This window comes from Pinus tabuliformis, chromosome 7 (assembly GCF_031772625.1).
Source record: "Pinus tabuliformis cultivar Carrire ecotype Pingquan chromosome 7, CPIR1, whole genome shotgun sequence".
Lineage (NCBI taxonomy): Eukaryota > Viridiplantae > Streptophyta > Pinopsida > Pinales > Pinaceae > Pinus > Pinus tabuliformis.
In genome coordinates this window covers 898,915,810-898,935,431 of record NC_142293.1, presented here as the reverse complement: position 1 = coordinate 898,935,431, position 19,622 = coordinate 898,915,810, and the positions used below count along the sequence as shown (strand labels likewise).

Below are 19,622 nucleotides of genomic sequence, written 5' to 3'. Positions count from 1 at the left end.
GCTCCAACCCCGCCAGACATGCATTTGGGTCTCCTTTCTTTCCCAACTGATGGAAATGAAACATGTACAATACATTGTAATATTATTATAAGTAGCAGTAGAGATTGTAGTAGCAGTAGTGCAAGCACGTCGAATGGTCCGTGTACAGGTGAGTTGTGGACCATGTATTTCGATGGATCAAAGGCATAGGATGGCTCAAGAACTGAGAATGTCTTGATTGACCCCAAAAATAGGAAGCATTTGATTTCGATCTGCTTGGAGTTCAAGTGCACGAACAACATAGTTGAATATGAAGCACTCATGTTGGGCTTGCAAAAATCCATTAGCCTCAACGGTCGCACTCAAAGTGGTAGGTGGTTCAGAAATAGTGATACGACAGGTACATAACACCATTCACTATTTATCACCTCATCTAAAAAGTTACCAGCAAGAGATATGTCGAGTGATCTCTAACTTCCAAGCATTTAATATCATGACTATACCAAGAACGTGTAATTCAGTTACCAATTCTTTGACAAATGCAGCTTCTAGAATGTCACCGCTGAGGGATAGATTTACTGTTGAAATTTTGTTTAGACCATTTATCCTGGATAACATAACTAATTTTCACATGTTTGATTATGATCAACAGATACTGCATTTCATGCCCAACGCTGATACCTTCAAGGTTGCAGTGATACATGAAGATGAGAACGAGTGATCTTTGAAAGCTAGGGTAGATAACAAGAAAGGCCACCTCATCCCTAAAGGTGTGGTATCTTTGGAAAAACTCTATGACTTGCAAGAATTATTTCAAGGGCCAAGGAACAGCATAACCCATAGCTCTACCATGATGCATGAACTGATTAACTTGGGAACAAAACAAGATTTGAAGTTCATCAATATTGGTACATGTTGCACGCGGCAGGAGTGACAAGACTTTGTCCGCTTGTTCAAACAATACCGCAATGTTCTCGCGTGGACATATGATAAACTAAAAACTTACAACACGCGGATAATCAACACATCATTCTGATCAAAGAAGGGGTCAAGCCATATCAACAAAAGTTGAGGAAAGTACATCTGTCACTTGAACCCCTCATACAGCAAGAGCTCACCAAGTTGTTGGATGCACAGATCATATACAATTCATCATTCTGTAAGGGTTTCAAACCTGGTTCCTGCACGTAAGAAGTCCGAGGAAATCCCCTTGTGTGTTGATTTCTGGAACTTGAACCATGCCTCGGACAAAGACAACTACCATGTGTTGTCTATGGAGCACATTTTGCAAACAATATCTTGCGCACAAATGTTTTCCTTACTTGATGGGCTTTCAGGATATAATCATGTTCTCTTAGCGGAACCTAATTGACTCAAAACTACCTTTCATACCAAGTGGGGTACGTTTGCATACATGCGAATGCCATCTGGGCTCGTGAATGCAGGCGCAACCTTTCAACGCACCATGGAAATTGCTTTCGTGGACACATCAGACATAGAGTAGTGGTGTATCTTGATGATGTGATTGTGTTTTCAAGAAAATGGGAAGACCAAATACACCATCTGAAGAAATTTTTTGAGCGATGCCAGAAAATTTCCTTGAATCCCAAAAAGAGCATATTTGCAATGTCTGAGGGGAACATCCTTGGGCACATTGTTGCCAAAAGCAAGATCAAGGTTAATCTAGAACAAGTTTGGACTATTACATATATCATTCACCCAGCCAACAAGAAAAAAATGCAGTTCTTCTTGGCAAACAGATCCTTCACCCAGCCAACAAGAAAACAATGCAGTTCTTCTTGGCAAAGATAAACTTCCTACGGAAGTTCATTTCGAACTATGTGTAGATAGTAAAACCAATGAAAGACATGATCAAGAAGGATGCAGTCTACAACTAGGGCTAGAGGGAAAAATATGCATTCACCCATATAAAGCAGCCTATTGTAGAAGCACATGCACTCTAGAGCTCAGATTTCAACAAAGACTTCCTACTATACACCTTCGCCTTCGACAACTCGCTCCCTGCAGTATTCACTCAAAAGGATGAACTGAACGACGAATGTCCCATCTCCTTCATGATTGCAAGAATGTAGGGACCCGAAATCAACTACCTCGCCATTGACAAACAAGCATATGCAGTATACAAGGCGGTGAAACACTTCAGATCCTACTTGCTAAAGAACCATTCCATAGTCTTTGTGCCTCACCCAACAATATGCTCACTGCTTGTACAACAAGACCTGGGTGAACGACATGCGAACTAGATGACAGGATTGTAAGAGTATGATCTTGACTTTAAGCCAGTTCACACTGTCAAGGGTCATGGTCTCTGCAAACTCGCAATTGAGGAAGTACACACACAGGAGGAAGAAGCAGAGCTCACCATTTGAGAGAAGTAAATTGAAATGTATGATATAGTGCAAGCACCACCCACTGAATGTGAAAACTCTTGGTATGATGATGTGCGCCAATACCTTGAGCATGGCACCATACCCTCTCACTTTTCCATCATAAAGAAGAGGGCACTGCGCCTCAAAGCTTTAGCCTCTCAGTTGGTGCACGATGTGCTTTATAGAAAGCACAGTAATGGAATCTTGCATAGGTGCCTAGAGGCACATGAATCAGAGAATGTTCTACAAGATCTGCATGATGGACTAGTCGGGGGTCACTTTGCGGGAAATACCACTACACACAAAGTTATGCGAGTCGATTTATACTGGCCCACATTATTCAAGGATGCACATGCTTACGTCTGCAAGTTCCCGGTCTGTCACTGTTGCACCGACAGAACGCAAAGGTCAGTAGTCCCACTACACCCTGTTGCAGTCACTGAACCATTCCAACAATGGGTTCTGTACATCATCAGGGAAATTTTACCGCATTCGTCAAAACAACACCACTACATTTTGACAGCAACTGATTACCTCACGCGGTGGACAAAAGCAGTTCCGCTCAAGCAAGAGAATGACCAGGAAGTCATCGACTTCCTCCATCAGAACATCATCTCACGCTTTAGCGTTTCGGTATCACTTGTATTTGAAAATGCAACTTACTTTTCATCTTTTAAGCTTTATGATTTTTCATTGCAAAATGGTATTGTGTTGAAACATTCATCAACTACTACCCACAGAGAAACGGTCTTGCAGAATCCATGAACAAAAACCTTATCTGTATAATAAAAAATACAGTTTACTCTGAGTAGTGTAACTAGCACTCTACCTTGATGAATGCTTTATGGGCTAACCGCGTAACACCCAAACCCTCTCTGAATACCTCACCATACATCTTGTCTATCATAAAGAATCCATCCCACCGCCCAAAATCTACTTGCCTGCACTTCAGTTGCCTCAAGAATCTGAAGGCAAGTCTTGTCTGTTAGTTCAATGTAGGATGGATATACTTCATAGGTTGCAGGAAGAAAGTATGAAATAAAAACAAAATTTTACACTCGACAAGAAATGTATCAAGAGATGGTTTGACAAGAACTCTGCAAGGAAAGCTAACTTCAGTGTTGGTGACTTAGGCTTGAAATGGGATAAACCCCATGAGGACAAAGGCAAGCATATGAAGTTTTAGTCCATGTGGATTGGTCCGTACACAGTCCACGAGAAGATTGGCCCTTACATGTACCGTCTATAATCACTTGACAAGAGTATTAACAATATTCCTGTCAACGACCAAGATCTCAAACATTATTTTCAGTAGGTCGGAACGTGCCTCGTGCCACATACATAAGTCTGTCTGCTGCTTCTTATTTTTCTTTTTCACTTTCACTTAGTATTTTTATTTCTTTTTGTTTTGTTTTTTTAGTATCCTTCTATTTTTGGTTTTTGTAAATAAGTGCTTCCCTTTATTGAGTTCTAAATTTTGAATGAGTATGTGGCTAAGATATAAAGAGTCTTGTGACATTGTAGTGCTTGGTCAGTCCTGTTTCTGTATTCTCTATGCTTGGTTATACCCTTCGGCTGACGAAGTCTTGACGGAAAATATGAACCATTTTCAAGGGATGCTTGGGTCCAGTCATGAACCTGTGTCCACACTAGGAAATCCCATGCCTATACTTAGCCTTCTACTTTGTGTGATCAATCTCATCCAATAGTAGAAACGGAGAAGGGGAAAATCTAAACGAGAAAACCTATTTCAGAGGTATTACATGCTTCTCTGAAGGAACAACCTCTTCTACTCTCAATAATTCGAGATCCCTCTTCCACCCCAAACATAAATAAGAAGCTATGCATAATCCTCTTAAAAAATACAAAGGCAAAAGAAGAGAAAGGCTTCCTACATAGAGAGGTGAAGCATGCAACTCCACCAAGGTACTGAATAGGTTCACTAGTAGTGGAGAAATGTGTGTGTTCCTACGTGACTACATTGGGGCACTGTCTAGGCCTACTGGCAATGGAGCAACACCAAAGATGAAAACTTATACTATGAAATTTTTTAATTCATCAGCCAAAAATCCCTTCCCAATTTCGAAACATTGTGATCAAGCTAAAACTTTTTGTTGTGTTCAACTGAGTTGGCAAAAGGAGAACCATGTTTGTCCATGGGATAATGGGAAAGCTAAAGTAACCCACCTAATGATTCAATACTCCTTGAAGGACCAAGGCATTGTGTTGTAAATGGACCAAAACAGAGAATCTGGAATTCAACCAGTGTGTCTCTAAGTGTTGTAGCGTCTACAACACCCTCCAAAATTTTCACCTGCATCCAATTTCGGAGCCTCCCCTGGGTTTTAAATTGATGTTTGCAAGCACTCGGGCTCACCCCTTGAGCTCGTGTTGAGTCTTTGCACCCTCCTTGCTTGACCGTTCAACGAACATCTTTGGCATGTTGGTCACAATTTCACACTTGAAATCATGTTGTGATCATGCACAAGGTCCCACTTCATGTGTACAAGTTGTATTTGCTATTTAAACATCCATCACGCTCACACATGAAGTTGTATGCATTGTCACGTAACCATCGTCGCGGTTGTTCAACGATTTATCACAAGCGTCGTGCCTGTCGCTCGCACCGTCGGTCAGTCACGTTGATTATATGTTGTCTTGATGGTTTGAGGCATCTTGTCATCAAGTCATGTTTAGTGTGTGTTTGCAAGGTCGTGTATGCACAAACTCACTCACTCACGCACTTAGTAATTTTGTTGAAGTTCTCACGACCAGATCACCCTCTAACAGTCAGACCTCCACCCGAGAATCGACTCAACTGACTGTCACCCAGAAAAGTGCATAAGTGTTCAACAATCCATTTCAATTTGCACTACTTGCAAGCTTATCAACCAACCCTCCTGCTGGTTAACCAGAGAGTTTGACGGGGCAGTGATCGCAAGACTCACTCCCCTCAAAAATTGCACAAAAATTGTATACCTTGCCCACTCTGCTAATCGCGGAAACGACGTAGACAGGCATGACAGAAACCTAGTGCCTATCATTGTCTCCCTCAAAAAGTTGTGCAATTTTTTCTAGCCAGCCACCCAGTTAGTTGACCGTCTACTCACCCAGAAAATTGCATTGATTTCAGGAGCAAGCCCCTTAGCTTCCCATCATCCCACTCATCTCAGAAACTGCGCAGAGGTGTTCAACATGTTAGCCTCCTAGCAATTGCACAATTTTTGTCACCAGCAATCCTGCAGCCTGCTATTAGCTCCCTCCAAGAATTGGACACTTTTTGTTGTTAAGCCTCCTGCAACCCCTTGCCATCTCGCTCCAGGAATTTTGTAGTATTTTCTTCCAATCCTCCTGCAGCTCACTCTAGGAATTGCGCAGTTTTTGCTACCATGCCCCTCTGCTGTCCACACGGATTCCCTCTAGAAATTTTGCATATCTTCCCTCCAGTTGAAACAGATCCCGTGGACAGTCACTGCTGATCTGGATAGTCAATCTTAGACTCCCAGTGACTTCTATGCAATGTTTACCTAGAGTGCCCGGAGCCCGCTGTTGTAGTGTTTTCTCCTCAAAGGTGTATGAAAAGAAAACACTTAAGACTATGGATGAAAAACAGTCTCAACAATATAAATGACTGCTAAACATTGTAGATCTACAACAACTGATAGGAACAAAAGCTGCCAAAGTCCTGATCTATGCCACAATCATAGTTAAACAATAATAAATCCAATCATCCAATGGAAGCCAGATATACAAAGAATATATTTTATTATAACACTTGTGAAGGGAAAAAATAAATGTTACCAATCCGCCTCTATGGGATGGGTTTTTGGCTATCCTCAAACGTCTTCAGTTTGGGTAGAGTCTCTCTCCTCTATAATGTGTAAACCTTGCAAATAAAATTTTTGAGCTCAATGGGAACTCAAATTGAATAAAATTGGTGTCGATAATGAAAATAATCAGAGTTACAATAGTGAGTGCAACAATGAAAATAATTAAAAGTGAATAATGAATGGAAAACCCTTCTATTTATAGCAAAATATTGAGTTATCCTCAAATAATGAGCAATAATAAAATATTATTAACCCCATTCTTGGAATAACCGCTTGGAATATTTTGTTATATTTGGTTAGGAGGGAAAAAGTATTTAAACTTTTATTTAGAAATAATAACTAAACAAACGATTTATTTATCATCTTAAGAAACTGGTTAAGGAATAATAAACAACTAATGATTTATTTAATTATTACTTAGGGATTTAGTCAAATTTGACAAGGAATAACAATTAATTAGTGATTAATTAGCTATTCCTAGAGAAAAATAAGATAATTAATAATTTATTTGTTGAGTTTTCATAATTGAGTCAAATATGACACGCAATATTAATTGAATAATGGTTTAATTAATTATTCCTAGAAGAAAATTAAATATATAGTGATTTATTTAATTATTCTTCATGGGTTTAATTATAAATTACTTAACAAAGGTGTTTATTAAGTAATTTCTCATAGTGAAAGCAATTTACTATGGTACAATTAGCCTTACATGGTGTACTTCGATCCATCTAGTAAATTAGGCTAGATGATCAATTTTTTGGTGATAACACCCACATCCTAGCTTGAAACTTTCCTTGCGTAGTTTCATAGCCTTGTCCTCTCTCTCGGTCCCCTGCATCCAAAAGCGAATAAAAATGCATCATGGTAGACTAAGAGGTTTATGGATTTGATGTCATCTCGTCATGAGTGATTATAGATACAGGTATATGGATTAGACATGACACAACAATGGATGGGATGAAAAAGGAGAGTACATGCAAGGAGATGTGTTCATGAAGAGACGAACGAATGAACATGTGAGGAGAATTTTTCACGAATGGACGAATATGTCAAGCATGCCAAAGTACAAGAAAAGGATCAACGTGCACATGCAACATCAAGTGAACACCAAGACCATCAAAGACTCCGCATAAATTTCCATGCTAAGGTGAATCTGTGATACACCGAGAGCACATCCATCACTCAGAAACACTGCAGCTCGACATGGACACCACTAGCAGCATGGACATACCAACACTGTCGTCTCGAGTTGTGTCATGAGTCATGTTAGCCACATCACTACTGTGGGCCATACTGTGTAAATCAATGTAATGTAACATAGAAGTCCAAGAGACCCACATGTGATACAAAGAGTCATGTAAAGTTGAAGAGTCAAATAAGTCAAACAATCATGAGGGAAGTTGAATAGTCACAAGCGCCAATTTTACCCTTACTATAAATACCCCCTCATTTGTACATGCAAAAGACTTTTTGCCTTGGCTCCTCCCACATATCCTTGAGAGTCTGTAGTCTTTTCTTTGAGGAACGAACAATGGCTCCAACGCCCCATACATAGGGTTAGTGAAGTATGGTGTATTGATGTGTCTTGGAACTTTCACTTAATTCAGAAGCTAGATAACAAGCCAACACATTTTCACAAATGTATTGTAACTGTTTGTAAGACTAATCTTGAATACTTGTAATGCATGTTTCTTTAACCTGTGTTAAACAATTGAAATATTTTGGTTGCTCTAATACATATATATTGATGAAAATGTGTTGTATAAGTTGCTAACATTGTCTTGCCCGTGTGGGTGGCCTCACCAGACATCACATAAAACCTTTCCCATAAACTCACTATAAAGACTGTGGCACTCATGTGGGGTACTCCGCTGCGTGTTGTACGTTCTATCTTCTCTTGTGTGTTGTGACTGCTACACCCGTGTGGACTTCTCATCCAAAATTTGTGCATCTCCTGTTGTGTTGTTTGTCTTTGATAGAGTTGGGATTTATTCCCTTTTGACAAGAGACTCACCTCCACCCTCTCCCTCTGTGGTGAAAGAAACTTGACAAAAGTAACACTAGCACTCACCAGGCACATGAACCTCGAAGATAAAGCAGACCACTCTCATGTGTTGACAAGTAAGAGCTATGACAAACATTTAAGATAATGGAAAGTGGGCCATCATACTGGATGGGGCTCCTACACCAAACAGTGTGAGGTCTAGTTGGGAATTCATAACAGGGAGATCCCCTGAATGTTGGCAGGTCCAGAACCATCAACATATGGCTATTTATTTTTATATTTGTTACCTTTACCATACACATTTCAAGGAAAATTTGCAAACCCAAAATATTCCTTATTGTTGTGCTTAAACTTGTATTCAATTTTGATAACATATTGGTAAGGATAAATCCAAGAAATCAATCTCTATTTGGATGTACATGGTAAGGCATGACAATAGTTTACAACCACATGCTACTACGATTCTATAATACATAATGTTGAGAGAAAGGCATGCAATATATTATTGTGCTCCAACACTATTATTTGGTTCCATTTTCAGGATAGAGTGGCCCATCTCATGTATTATTCATTATATTTTCTAACAAGGTAGAATTACTCCTTGATGAATATCAACAAAACATACCCAAGTGGGGCCTATCCCAAACTTTTCACCCATCTCTATCATCTCTCTTATTAATTTTCCCAACAACATTTCACATGGGGAAGTGACTTAATGAGTTCAATGCTAATATCACTACAACAAAAATGGTCATTGGTGAGGGTCATGCTTGTGACGGACCTTTACGGTCCACCACCAATGTCCCATATGCTGATGGTCCTTAAAAAAGCATTGTTGTAAGTGCATATAGGGATGGTCCTTTCAGGGTTGTCACCAAAGCCACTTTCAATGACACTTTTGGTGAGGGTTGTTAAATGCCCATCACTAATTCTCTCTTTGGTGACACTTTTAGTGACGATCTTTTATTGACCCTCACCAATGATCTTTTTGATTATTTTTAGTGATAGTAAAACAATATTCATCATCATTGATCCTTCCAATGGGTTTTTGATGATGTTATGTGCGTCTTACTATATTTTTTGTCAAAAGATAACGATTGAAGACCATTGTTGTGGAGTCTTTTTCTGATCCGAGTTGACTCAACTCTCAGATTTAACGAAGATCTTTTTATTTTGTGATGTGATTAGAATTGCAATTAAAATATGTTAGGTCCCTATAATACTAGTGATTACCCCATTACTATTGTAGTTGTATCCCTTATTAATATTTTTGTGCCCCTATTGTCCCCATATTTATATTACTATGCCCCATATAATCCCTCTATTGTTATTTTTGTGGCTTTATATTATTATTTTTAGGTCGGCTAGGTTATATTGTGACTCCTTAGACTCCTATATATAGAAAGGAGGTTTTGTCATTTGAATCATCCAAGAATTGTTCATTTGTGTACTATTAAGGATGTTTCCCCCTCGGAGAGGCTAAATTCTAAGGCATTGATCTCTCTTTTCTATCTTTTTGTGAGCTGGTTTCATAACATTTGGTATCAGAGCTTTGGATTCTAGGGCTTCGCTGCTCCAAATAGGTCATCATGGAATTTTCACTATAACTTTTTTTCTGTGACGTTTCAGAAGAGAAAAAAAAACCCATTTGAGACGAAATCACACTAAACCTCGGGTCCCAATTTCAGAGCTTTTCGCACTATATTTACAGAGATATGATCTGAGGAAGTTGGTCTTTTGCAGACTCCTGAATTACATTCCAAACAGGTGACCTGGGGAAAATCATCATAACTTTATCTTTGAGCATCGGATTGAAATTTTGTAAGAAGGTACAGATAGATGAAGAACTTTGGTTTCTTGTATATATTTTTCGGTGCCAAAGGTTGAATCAGTGACACGTGGAACTCCATACAAGTTCGCTCTTTTGGAAAGGTCTATAATCTCTTGGTAGATTGTGCATAACTCTTTCTTGGAGAATCCAATTTGGATCAGACTGGTGGCATTGGAAAGAGGACGCAGAGGGCTACTGCAGGTCGTAATTTCAAAACTGGATGATCCGAAATTACAAAGATACATCAGATTCAATATCAAGCTCCTACAAAGTGAAAAAAGATGTGTAGTTTTTTAAAATTTTTGCATAAGCTTAGTTTGAAAAATCAGTTTGAAGGAATTCAAAGGGCATAGTAAAGCATTATTATCTGTAATTGATGCCCCGGGGAAAGAAAATCCAAACACCTATTAAGCAACCTGAAAGATCTAGCGTGACTTATGAAGAAGAGGAAGAAATGCAACATGATATATCAAAATTACGAGACCAAGTGCAACAAGTGTCACTTGCACAAAAAGTAACAAAATCTAATATGAAAGATGTACAAGCTAAGATGGATGGTTTAAAGAAAGGTGTAGAAGCTAAGATGGATTGTTTAAATAAAGGTGTAAAAGTTAAGATGGATGGCATGGAAACTAAGATGAATGCCATGGACGCTAAAATGGATGGCATGGATGATAAGATGGAAGAATTGAAGACAAATATGAATAGGTTGCTAGAAGAAATGGTCACTAATGGTGAAAGGGTAGTAAAGGAAACTCATGATGATAACAAAAGAAATGTTAATCATGATTCCATAGACTCTAATGTTGGATTGAAGACCCACCATATTCAAAAAATCAATCTGAGGAAGTTTGATGGCAAGGATCCCGCAACATGGATATTACAGATGGAGCAATTTTTTGATCTCAATAATGTGCAAAACACACAAAAGGTATGTATTACAACTTTATATTTGGAACCAAATCAGTTTGTATGGTATCAATGGCTTTGCTCTCGTAAACAAATTATCACTTGGGCAATTTTTACAGAAGAATTGAGAGCACATTACGAGGATACAAAAAGCAACACTTTTTTTAGCCAATTGATAAGTCTCAAACAAAAGGGTTCAATAATGGAGCACATTGAGGAGTTCCAAAAATCGAGCATAAGGGTAAAAAATATTCCAGAGGGGCATAGGATTGATGTGTTCATAGGGACTTTAAAGGATAATATCCAACATGATGTTCAGCTTTGGGAACCTGATTCATTAGAGAAGGCATTCAGGTTAGCAAGAAAAATGGAAAGAAAAATTATGGCAACCAGGAAGCATACCAGTCACAACTATAAATATGGAAGTGTTGTTACCCCTAGCCTTCCACAACCTATAAGGTTGACACCACAACAATTGGAAGAAAAAAGAGCAAGAGGGCTTTGTTACAGTTGCGATAGAAAATACACTAAAGGTTATAAGTGTGCTGAGAAGAAATTATTCTACATAGATTGTGAAGAGGAAGAAGAAAAGGAGCAAGAAAGGTCAAAGGAAGAGGATATACTCCAGGAACAAAGCCTAGATAAAGAAGAAATGAATCCAACCATATCTTGTAATGCATTGGCTGGAATTACCACTCCTCAAACCATAAAGATAGAAGGACAAATCAAGAAGAAAAAGGTAATAGTGTTGATTGATTCAGGAAGTACCCACAATTTTATTCATTGTAAGGTATAAAAAAATTGAATTGCTTCCTATATCTAGCACCAGAGTGTCAGGTGATGGTTGCAAATGGAGGAACGATAAATTGCTCTAGAAAGTGCCATAATATCAAGCTATCCATGGGAGAATATGTATTGACTAGCCCAATGCTTTCCATTCCAATGGGAGGTGTTGATGTTGCACTAGGAGTCCAATGGCTACAATCCTTGGGTACAATAGCTTTTAATTTTCAAGAACTTTTCATGAAATTTTCTGCGGAAGGAAAGGAAGTTGAATTAAGGGTTATTACAGGGAAACCATGAAAGATAATAAGCTCTAACGGTATGAAAAAGCTTCTAAAAAAAGAACAAAGAGGAGTAATTACTCAATTATGTCCTCTAGATGTTTCCTCATCAGAATCATCTATTTCTCCAGATCTCCAAAAAGTCTAGGACAATCATTCCAAGGTATTTGAGACTTCCAAAGGTCTCCCACCTATTCGTGATCATGATCATGCTATTCATCTGATACCAGGAAGTGTTCCTTTAAACATCAGGCTGTACAGATATCCTTATGCCCAAAAGAGTGAAATTGAACGTATGGTTGCAGAAATGCTAGAGGCTGGTATAATTCAACCTAATCAAAGTTATTTCTCTGCTCTAGTAGTATTGGTGCACAAGAAGGATGGATCATGGTGCATGTGTCCTGATTATAGGGAGCTCAACAAGATCACTATTAAAGATAAGTTTCCCATTCCTGTCATTGATGAATTATTGGATGAATTGCATGGATCAATTTACTTCACCAAGTTGGATCTTCATTTAGGATATCATCAAATCAGAATGAAGACTGAAGACATTCTGAAAACAACATTTAGAACTCATGAGGGTCATTATGAATTTTTGGTCATGCCTTTGGGCCTTACTGATTCACCTTCTATATTTCAAGGTTTGATGAATTCCATTTTCAAGGTTTGATAATAAGCTCTAACGGTATGACAAAGCTTCTAAAAAAAGAACAAAGAGGTGTAATTACTCAATTATATCCGCTAGATGTTTCCACATCGGAATCATCTATTTCTCCAGATCTCCAAAAAGTCTTGGACAATCATTCCAAGGTATTTGAGACTCCCAAAGGTCTCCCACCTATTCGTGATCATGATCATGCTATTCATCTGATACCAGGAAGTGTTCCTCCAAACATCAGGCCGTACAGATATCCTTATGCCCAAAAGAGTGAAATTGAACGTATGGTTGCAGAAATGCTAGAGGCTGGTATAATTCAACCTAATCAAAGTTCTTTCTCTGCTCCAGTAGTATTGGTGCACAAGAAGGATGGATCATGGCGCATGTGTCCAGATTATAGGGAGCTCAACAAGATCACTATTAAAGATAAGTTTCCCATTCCTGTCATTAATGAATTACTGGATGAATTCCATGGATCAATTTACTTCACCAAGTTGGATCTTCATTTAGGATATCATCAGATCAGAATGAAGACTGAAGACATTTTGAAAACAACATTTAGAACTCATGAGGGTCATTATGAATTTTTGGTCATGCCTTTTGGCCTTACCAATTCACCTTCTACATTTCAAGGTTTGATGAATTCCATTTTCAAACCCTTCCCTAGAAAATTTGTGTTAGTATTTTTTGATGATATACTAATCTACAGCAAGTCTTGGAAGGATCATGTTGAAAATGTTAATAGGGTGCTACAACTATTGGAGGAGAAACAATTATATGCAAAAAGATTGAAATGTTTCTTTGGAGTAAAAGAGGTGGAATATCTGGGTCATATTGTATCTCATGAAGGAGTTAAGGTAGACCCTAGAAAAATTAAAGCCATTAAGGAATGTAAAATCCCCACATCCATAAAGCATCTGCGAGGATTTCTCGGGTTGACAGGGTATTATCGCAAGTTTGTTAAGAATTATGGGAGAATAACGGCACCTCTAACAACATTATTGAAGAAAGATGCATTTTCATGGACTCCAGAAGCAACAAAGGCCTTTGAACATCTTAAAGAGGTAATGTGCCAAGCACCGGTCTTAGCTACACCAGACTTCACAAAAACCTTTATTGTGGAATGTGATGCTTCAGGAAATGGAATTGGTGCTATTTTAATGCAAGATGAAAGACCCATTGCTTTTGAAAGTCATCCAATCAAGGAAAAGTTTTTACACAAAGCTATTTATGAGAAGGAAATGTTGGCAATACTACATGCACTTAAGAAATGGCGACCCTACCTAATGGGAAGACACTTCAAGGTAAAAACAGATCATGATAGCCTTAAATACTTTTTAGAACAAAGACTATCCTCTGAAGAGCAACAAAAGTGGGTCACAAAGATGTTGGGTTATGACTTTGAAATCATCTACAAAAAAGGGAAGAAAAATGTGGTGGCAGATGGACTCTCAAGAAAGGATGAGGATGTGGAAGCATTGTTGTGCGCCATTTCTATTATCCAACCAGATTGGATAAATGAAGCAAGGGAGGAATGGAAGAATGATGAAGAAGTATGGGCACTTATTTGAAAGTTACAACAAGATTCCAGTACATCTGATACATTTAGCTGGCAAAATGATTCGTTATCGTACAAAGATCGCTTATACCTCTGTAAGAATTCACAACTCAAACAAAATATTCTTATGGAATTGCACACTTCTCCCTTAGGAGGGCACTCAGGATTTTTAAAAACTTACCACAGGGTTAAAAAGGAATTTTTTGGGGATGGCCTTAAATCAGATATTCAAAATTTTGTGGCAGAATGTTTGGTTTGCCAACAAAATAAAGTTGAAACAATTAAGACCCCGGGTCTATTACAACCTTTATCCATTCCAAGCCAACATTGGGAGGAGGTTTCAATGGATTTTATCACAGGTTTACCCAAGCCTGAGAGAAAGAGTGTCATCATGGTGGTAGTTGACAGAATTACCAAGCATGCACACTTTTGTGCATTATCACATCCATTTAAAGCCAGTACAGTTTCTACTGCATTTATGGAAATAATTCAAAAGCTGCATGGAAACCCAAAGATTATTGTAAGTGATAGAGATCCCATTTTCACTGAAATTTTTGGACAAAATTATTTTCTTGTCTTGGTACTCAGTTAGCTCATAGCTCATCTTATCATCCTCAATTTGATGGGAAAACTGAGATAGTAAACAAATGTTTGGAAGGATATCTTCATTGCTTTGTATCTGATAAACAGACACAATGGGTCAAATGGTTGCCTTTGGTTGAATAGTGGTATAACACTTCCTTCCATACAACAACAAAAAAGACCCCATTTATGGCACTTAATGGATATCAGCCACCAGCCATCACATTGAAATATTTAAGAGAAAATTCCAAGGTTCAAGCAGTGGAACATCACATCGAACATCAACAAAAAGTACTCCAACTCTTAAAGGATAACCTCATGTTGGCACAGAATAGAATGAAACAACAGGCAGACATCGGAGCGAAAGAAGTTTTGATGTAGGTGATTGGGTATTCCTACGGTTACAACCATATAATCAAATGTCCCTCAAGCAAGCTAAGAAGGATAATAAATTATCACCAAAGTATTATGGTCTGTATAGGGTGTTGCAAAAGATTAGTACTATGGCATACAAATTGGAGCTTCCTACAGCGTCTTGAGTGCACCCATTTTTCCATGTTTCATGTTTAAAGAAGGTTATAGGTGACAAGCTCCCAGTTCAAACAATATTTCCAGAACTTGACGAGGAAGGAAAAATTATATTGAAACTGGAAGCAGTCACAGAAACAAGAACTCGACAACTACGAAATCGATCAATTTCGGAGTATCTCATCAAGTGGAAGAACTTATCCACTGAAGATTCCACATGGGAGGATGAGAATTTTATACAGAAGCATCCAGAACTACTCAAGCATTGAGGACAACACTTTTTTTGAAGGATAGGGGCATGTAAGGTCCCTATAATACTAGTAATTACCCCATTACTAGTGTAGTTGTATCCCTTATTAATATTGTTGTGCCCCTATTGTCCCCATATTTTTATTATTGTGCCCCATAGAATCCCTCTATTGTTATTTTTGTGGCTTTATATTATTATTGTTAGGTTAGCTAGGTTATATTGTGACTCCTTAGACTCCTATATATAGAAAGGAGTTTTTGTCATTTGAATCATCCAAGAATTGTTCATTTGTGTAATGTAAAGGAGGTTTCCCCCTCGAAGAGGTTGAATTCTAATGCGTTGATCTCTCTTTTCTATCTTTTTGTGAGTTGGTTTCATAACAAAATAGAATAAAGGAACATAAATGCATGATGTAAAGAAGAAGGAACATGACAATCATTACCAACATAAAACTCAAGACGTTGATAACGGAGTTCGTTTAGGAGGGACTACATCTCCGGGCCCTGATGTCAAGATGGTGTAGGCTGTTGCATTAAGTGCTGGGAAGAGTGCCGATGTACATAGGTGGTGACGTCGCTATCATACAAGGAAATTCCCTCACGCAGAAATGGCTCCATGAGATGTTCCGCTACAGGAATTCTCAGTAAAAAAGGACTCCTATCAATATGACTAAATTACACATATAACAATGATGAGCATCCCGCCAACATGGCATCAAAGGGATATCAATTTAGACATACATGGCGAAAACGTGAGTATCCCATCAACATGACGACAAAGGGATCTCAAATAAAACATGACGAATCATGACAACAAGTACATCTCACAAATGATTCCGCGTCACATCAAGCAAGAATCATGAAACAAGTAAGAAACAAGATACCACATCAAACATCAAATAGGGATCTATGCAGTACAATGCATCTCATAGCAAAAAGAAGTACATGAACGCATTACATATACCTTATATCCTAGGGCCATCTGAAGAAAACGATGTCAAACTGCTGAAGCTGGCTGTACTATCAATATCGCAGCGTCGAATCGCATGGAAATGATTGCTCGCACGTTGAATGTTGACACCTGCACTCCACTTTGAAAACTGGCCAAAAAATGAAATGATCAAATGAAAAATCTGAATGCACCATTAGATTTGTGGCGTCGAATATTGTAAAATCGACTATCAAATTTCTGAATTCTGAGAAAGTGAAAATCTAGGGCTACAAGAATCTTTTAGATTCCCCCTAGATTCCTCAAAGATTCCCTCCTCCAGGTCATTTGAGGATCTGCTACTCAGATCAAAATTCTGACTACACCATCAGGTTCCTTGCTAAATTCTAAGAAAAATGAGTATGAAGCTGGCTGCATTCTAACTCTGGTAAATTTCAGTGTCCAAGTAATCTGGAAGATTTCCTCAAAGATTCTTGAAGATCTTCCTCTGTTGGGAACATGCAAATCCACTACTCAAAAGGAAAATCCAACCTCACCCTGCCGTTCCCTACAAAAATCATAGAAAATTGACTGTAAACTTGGTTACATTCTGATAAAAGGAATTTTTACATCCCCGGAGAATCTTCGGGCATCAAAGAATATTTTGCCTCGAAATGCATATCAAGGTTCTGCCTTCTCTGTCTCAAAATCCGTGTCATACTCCCCCTATCTGAATGCATTGTGTAAATGGGTTTATATAAAATTTTGTCGGTGGAGTTTTCTAAGAAATAGTTTGGCGTATTGGTAAAACTGGGCAATTTGTTAAGGGGAGGTTGGGGGATCAAATCCTACCTCCCCACAAAATCTGCGTGGAACATTTTTTTGGGCGCGTTGTTTTGTTTGGTAACCAAAATTTGGCATATTAATACATTTTTTGGTTAACCGTTATAATGGGAGGCACATTATTTTAGGTTGGTTTGTTGCATTGAACGATGGACTTTATGTTTGGTTATACCATATAAACACAAATATGGTTATTATATGTTTATTTTTATATTTTATGAGATATATTTTAATATCATGTGTTTTTTTTTGTATTTTGCAGGAGTAAAGAGGAAAATGATGGAATGTCATGTGTCAGTGGTTAATAGGCTACTATGTGGGTCCCACTTGCTCACTGGGATGCCATGTGGCACACTGTGGGCCCCGCTTTTCCCTTGTCATGTCAAGCTTTGAAGAGCTCTATTTTTCGCATATGAGCTCAATTTTATGAACCGTTTGCATCACCGTGATCATGACGACGATATATTCAACATGAACCTAGTTCGAACACAATCCAAACACTTTGATTTTTTGACCCTTTCTGAGTCCTCTGGGACTTATGCCTGTGTTTGGAGCCACCTGGATCATTTTCATTATGTTTCCAATGCCATAGTGGTTAGAGTTAGTCAATTTTTTAAGAAGTAATTAGTGTGTATCATTTCCCTCAAGTAACGAGAATATATTTTTCCTATGAGTCAATACATGCTTCATCTTTATTAGGTTTATTATCTAACAAATTCCCTTTCTATAAAATTCCACTAGTGTGTGTAGGAAATATATTATTTAATACATAATCAAGCTCTGTCAATTCTACTAATGAGAGATACCTAGCACTCCTCAACACTCTTGAAACACATTAATATCCTTTGGCACACACTAACATTCCTTGGCACTTTGCTTGTCTTGGAACATATTTATATCTAGAACATCTTCCCATGACTAGTACACCCAAGAACATGTGAAAAGACCTAGCATAGAATATAAGCACTATGCTAGCATGTTTTGGCATGCCCTACAGTCCCTACCATGCCTTGGAACACTTTGGAATGCATTAACATACACTAATACTTGGCACACATTAGAACTTGACATGTATTGGAAACTATTATTAGTGTGCCTAGCATGCCCCTTTTGAAAAATATAAACTCATGGCTTATTAACCCTCTTATGTGTTCATTTCCTTTCATTTAGCTTGGTTCATTGCCTTGAAACTCTTTGACACATATTGGCATACCCTAACACCCTACACATCCAGGAATGCCTTAGCATATAGCATGTATTGTCATGCCTTGGCACTATTTGGCACATGTTAACAGACACTGGAACTCCCTAGCGCACTCTGGAACTTATTGACATGCCCTCATATTCCCTAGCATGCCTTACCAATGCTTAACATAAATTGTCACTCACTTCTTGGCATGATAGCTAGCACTCGTTGACACTCCATGGTACACCCTCATATTCATTCACTTCCATGTATTTTGACCTAGTGCTCCCTTGTGTTTCCCTAGTTCCTCCTAACACTCCTCAGCATGCATTAGCACTCTCTAGAACACCTTAATACTCTTCAACATGCCCTGTCACTTCATAACATGTGTATCACTCCCTAACACACATTGGAACTTGGCACGTGTTGGCGCTTGGCAAGTCTTAGCATGTCTAACATTCATTGAGATGCCTTGGTATGCTTTGGCATGGTTTAATATTAAATTTATTTGAGATCAATTATTGGAAAGTATATGAGAAGTAACATAGGAATATTTGGCACTTAGAATGCACTAACACTTGGCACTTGACACTTATTGGCACCTAGTGTTGGTGTGCCTAGCATGCCCCTATTGGAAAAGGTAAATTGATGACTTATTAACCCTCTTATGTGTTCATTTCCTTGTAGTTTAACTTTTTTCTCATTTTTGTTGCCTTGACAGTCCCTCGCACATATTGTCACACCTTGGCATGCCTTAGCACTTGACACATATTAGCATATTTGACATGCCTTGGAACTATCTGACACATGTTATCATTCCCTAGTACGCCTTATCACTAATTCCCTTGCAAGTAGCCATACATTTTTTCACGACTTGGGGAACCCAATCAAGTCCTTAGCTACTACAGTTCATGTGACATTGGCCCACTTTAGCCGCAACAACTTTACCATTTGCACCTACTACAAGTAGATTGTGCCTTGTTCACCGAACTACAAGGGAGAACTAGGTCATGAAATGAGAGTTTGCAAGAACCACAAGATCCACAATACACACAAGATATAAGTCGGCACAAGTC

General features: G+C 38.4%; 1 protein-coding gene across 1 annotated transcript; it reads left to right on the top strand.

The window, feature by feature from the left end:
• Positions 1-2,384: 2,384 nt before the first annotated feature.
• Positions 2,385-3,134, top strand: LOC149250517 (uncharacterized). Its single transcript, XM_089453683.1, has one exon. It carries the CDS (start codon positions 2,385-2,387, stop codon positions 3,132-3,134), a length of 750 nt encoding a protein of 249 aa, XP_089309809.1.
• Positions 3,135-19,622: the final 16,488 nt, after the last annotated feature.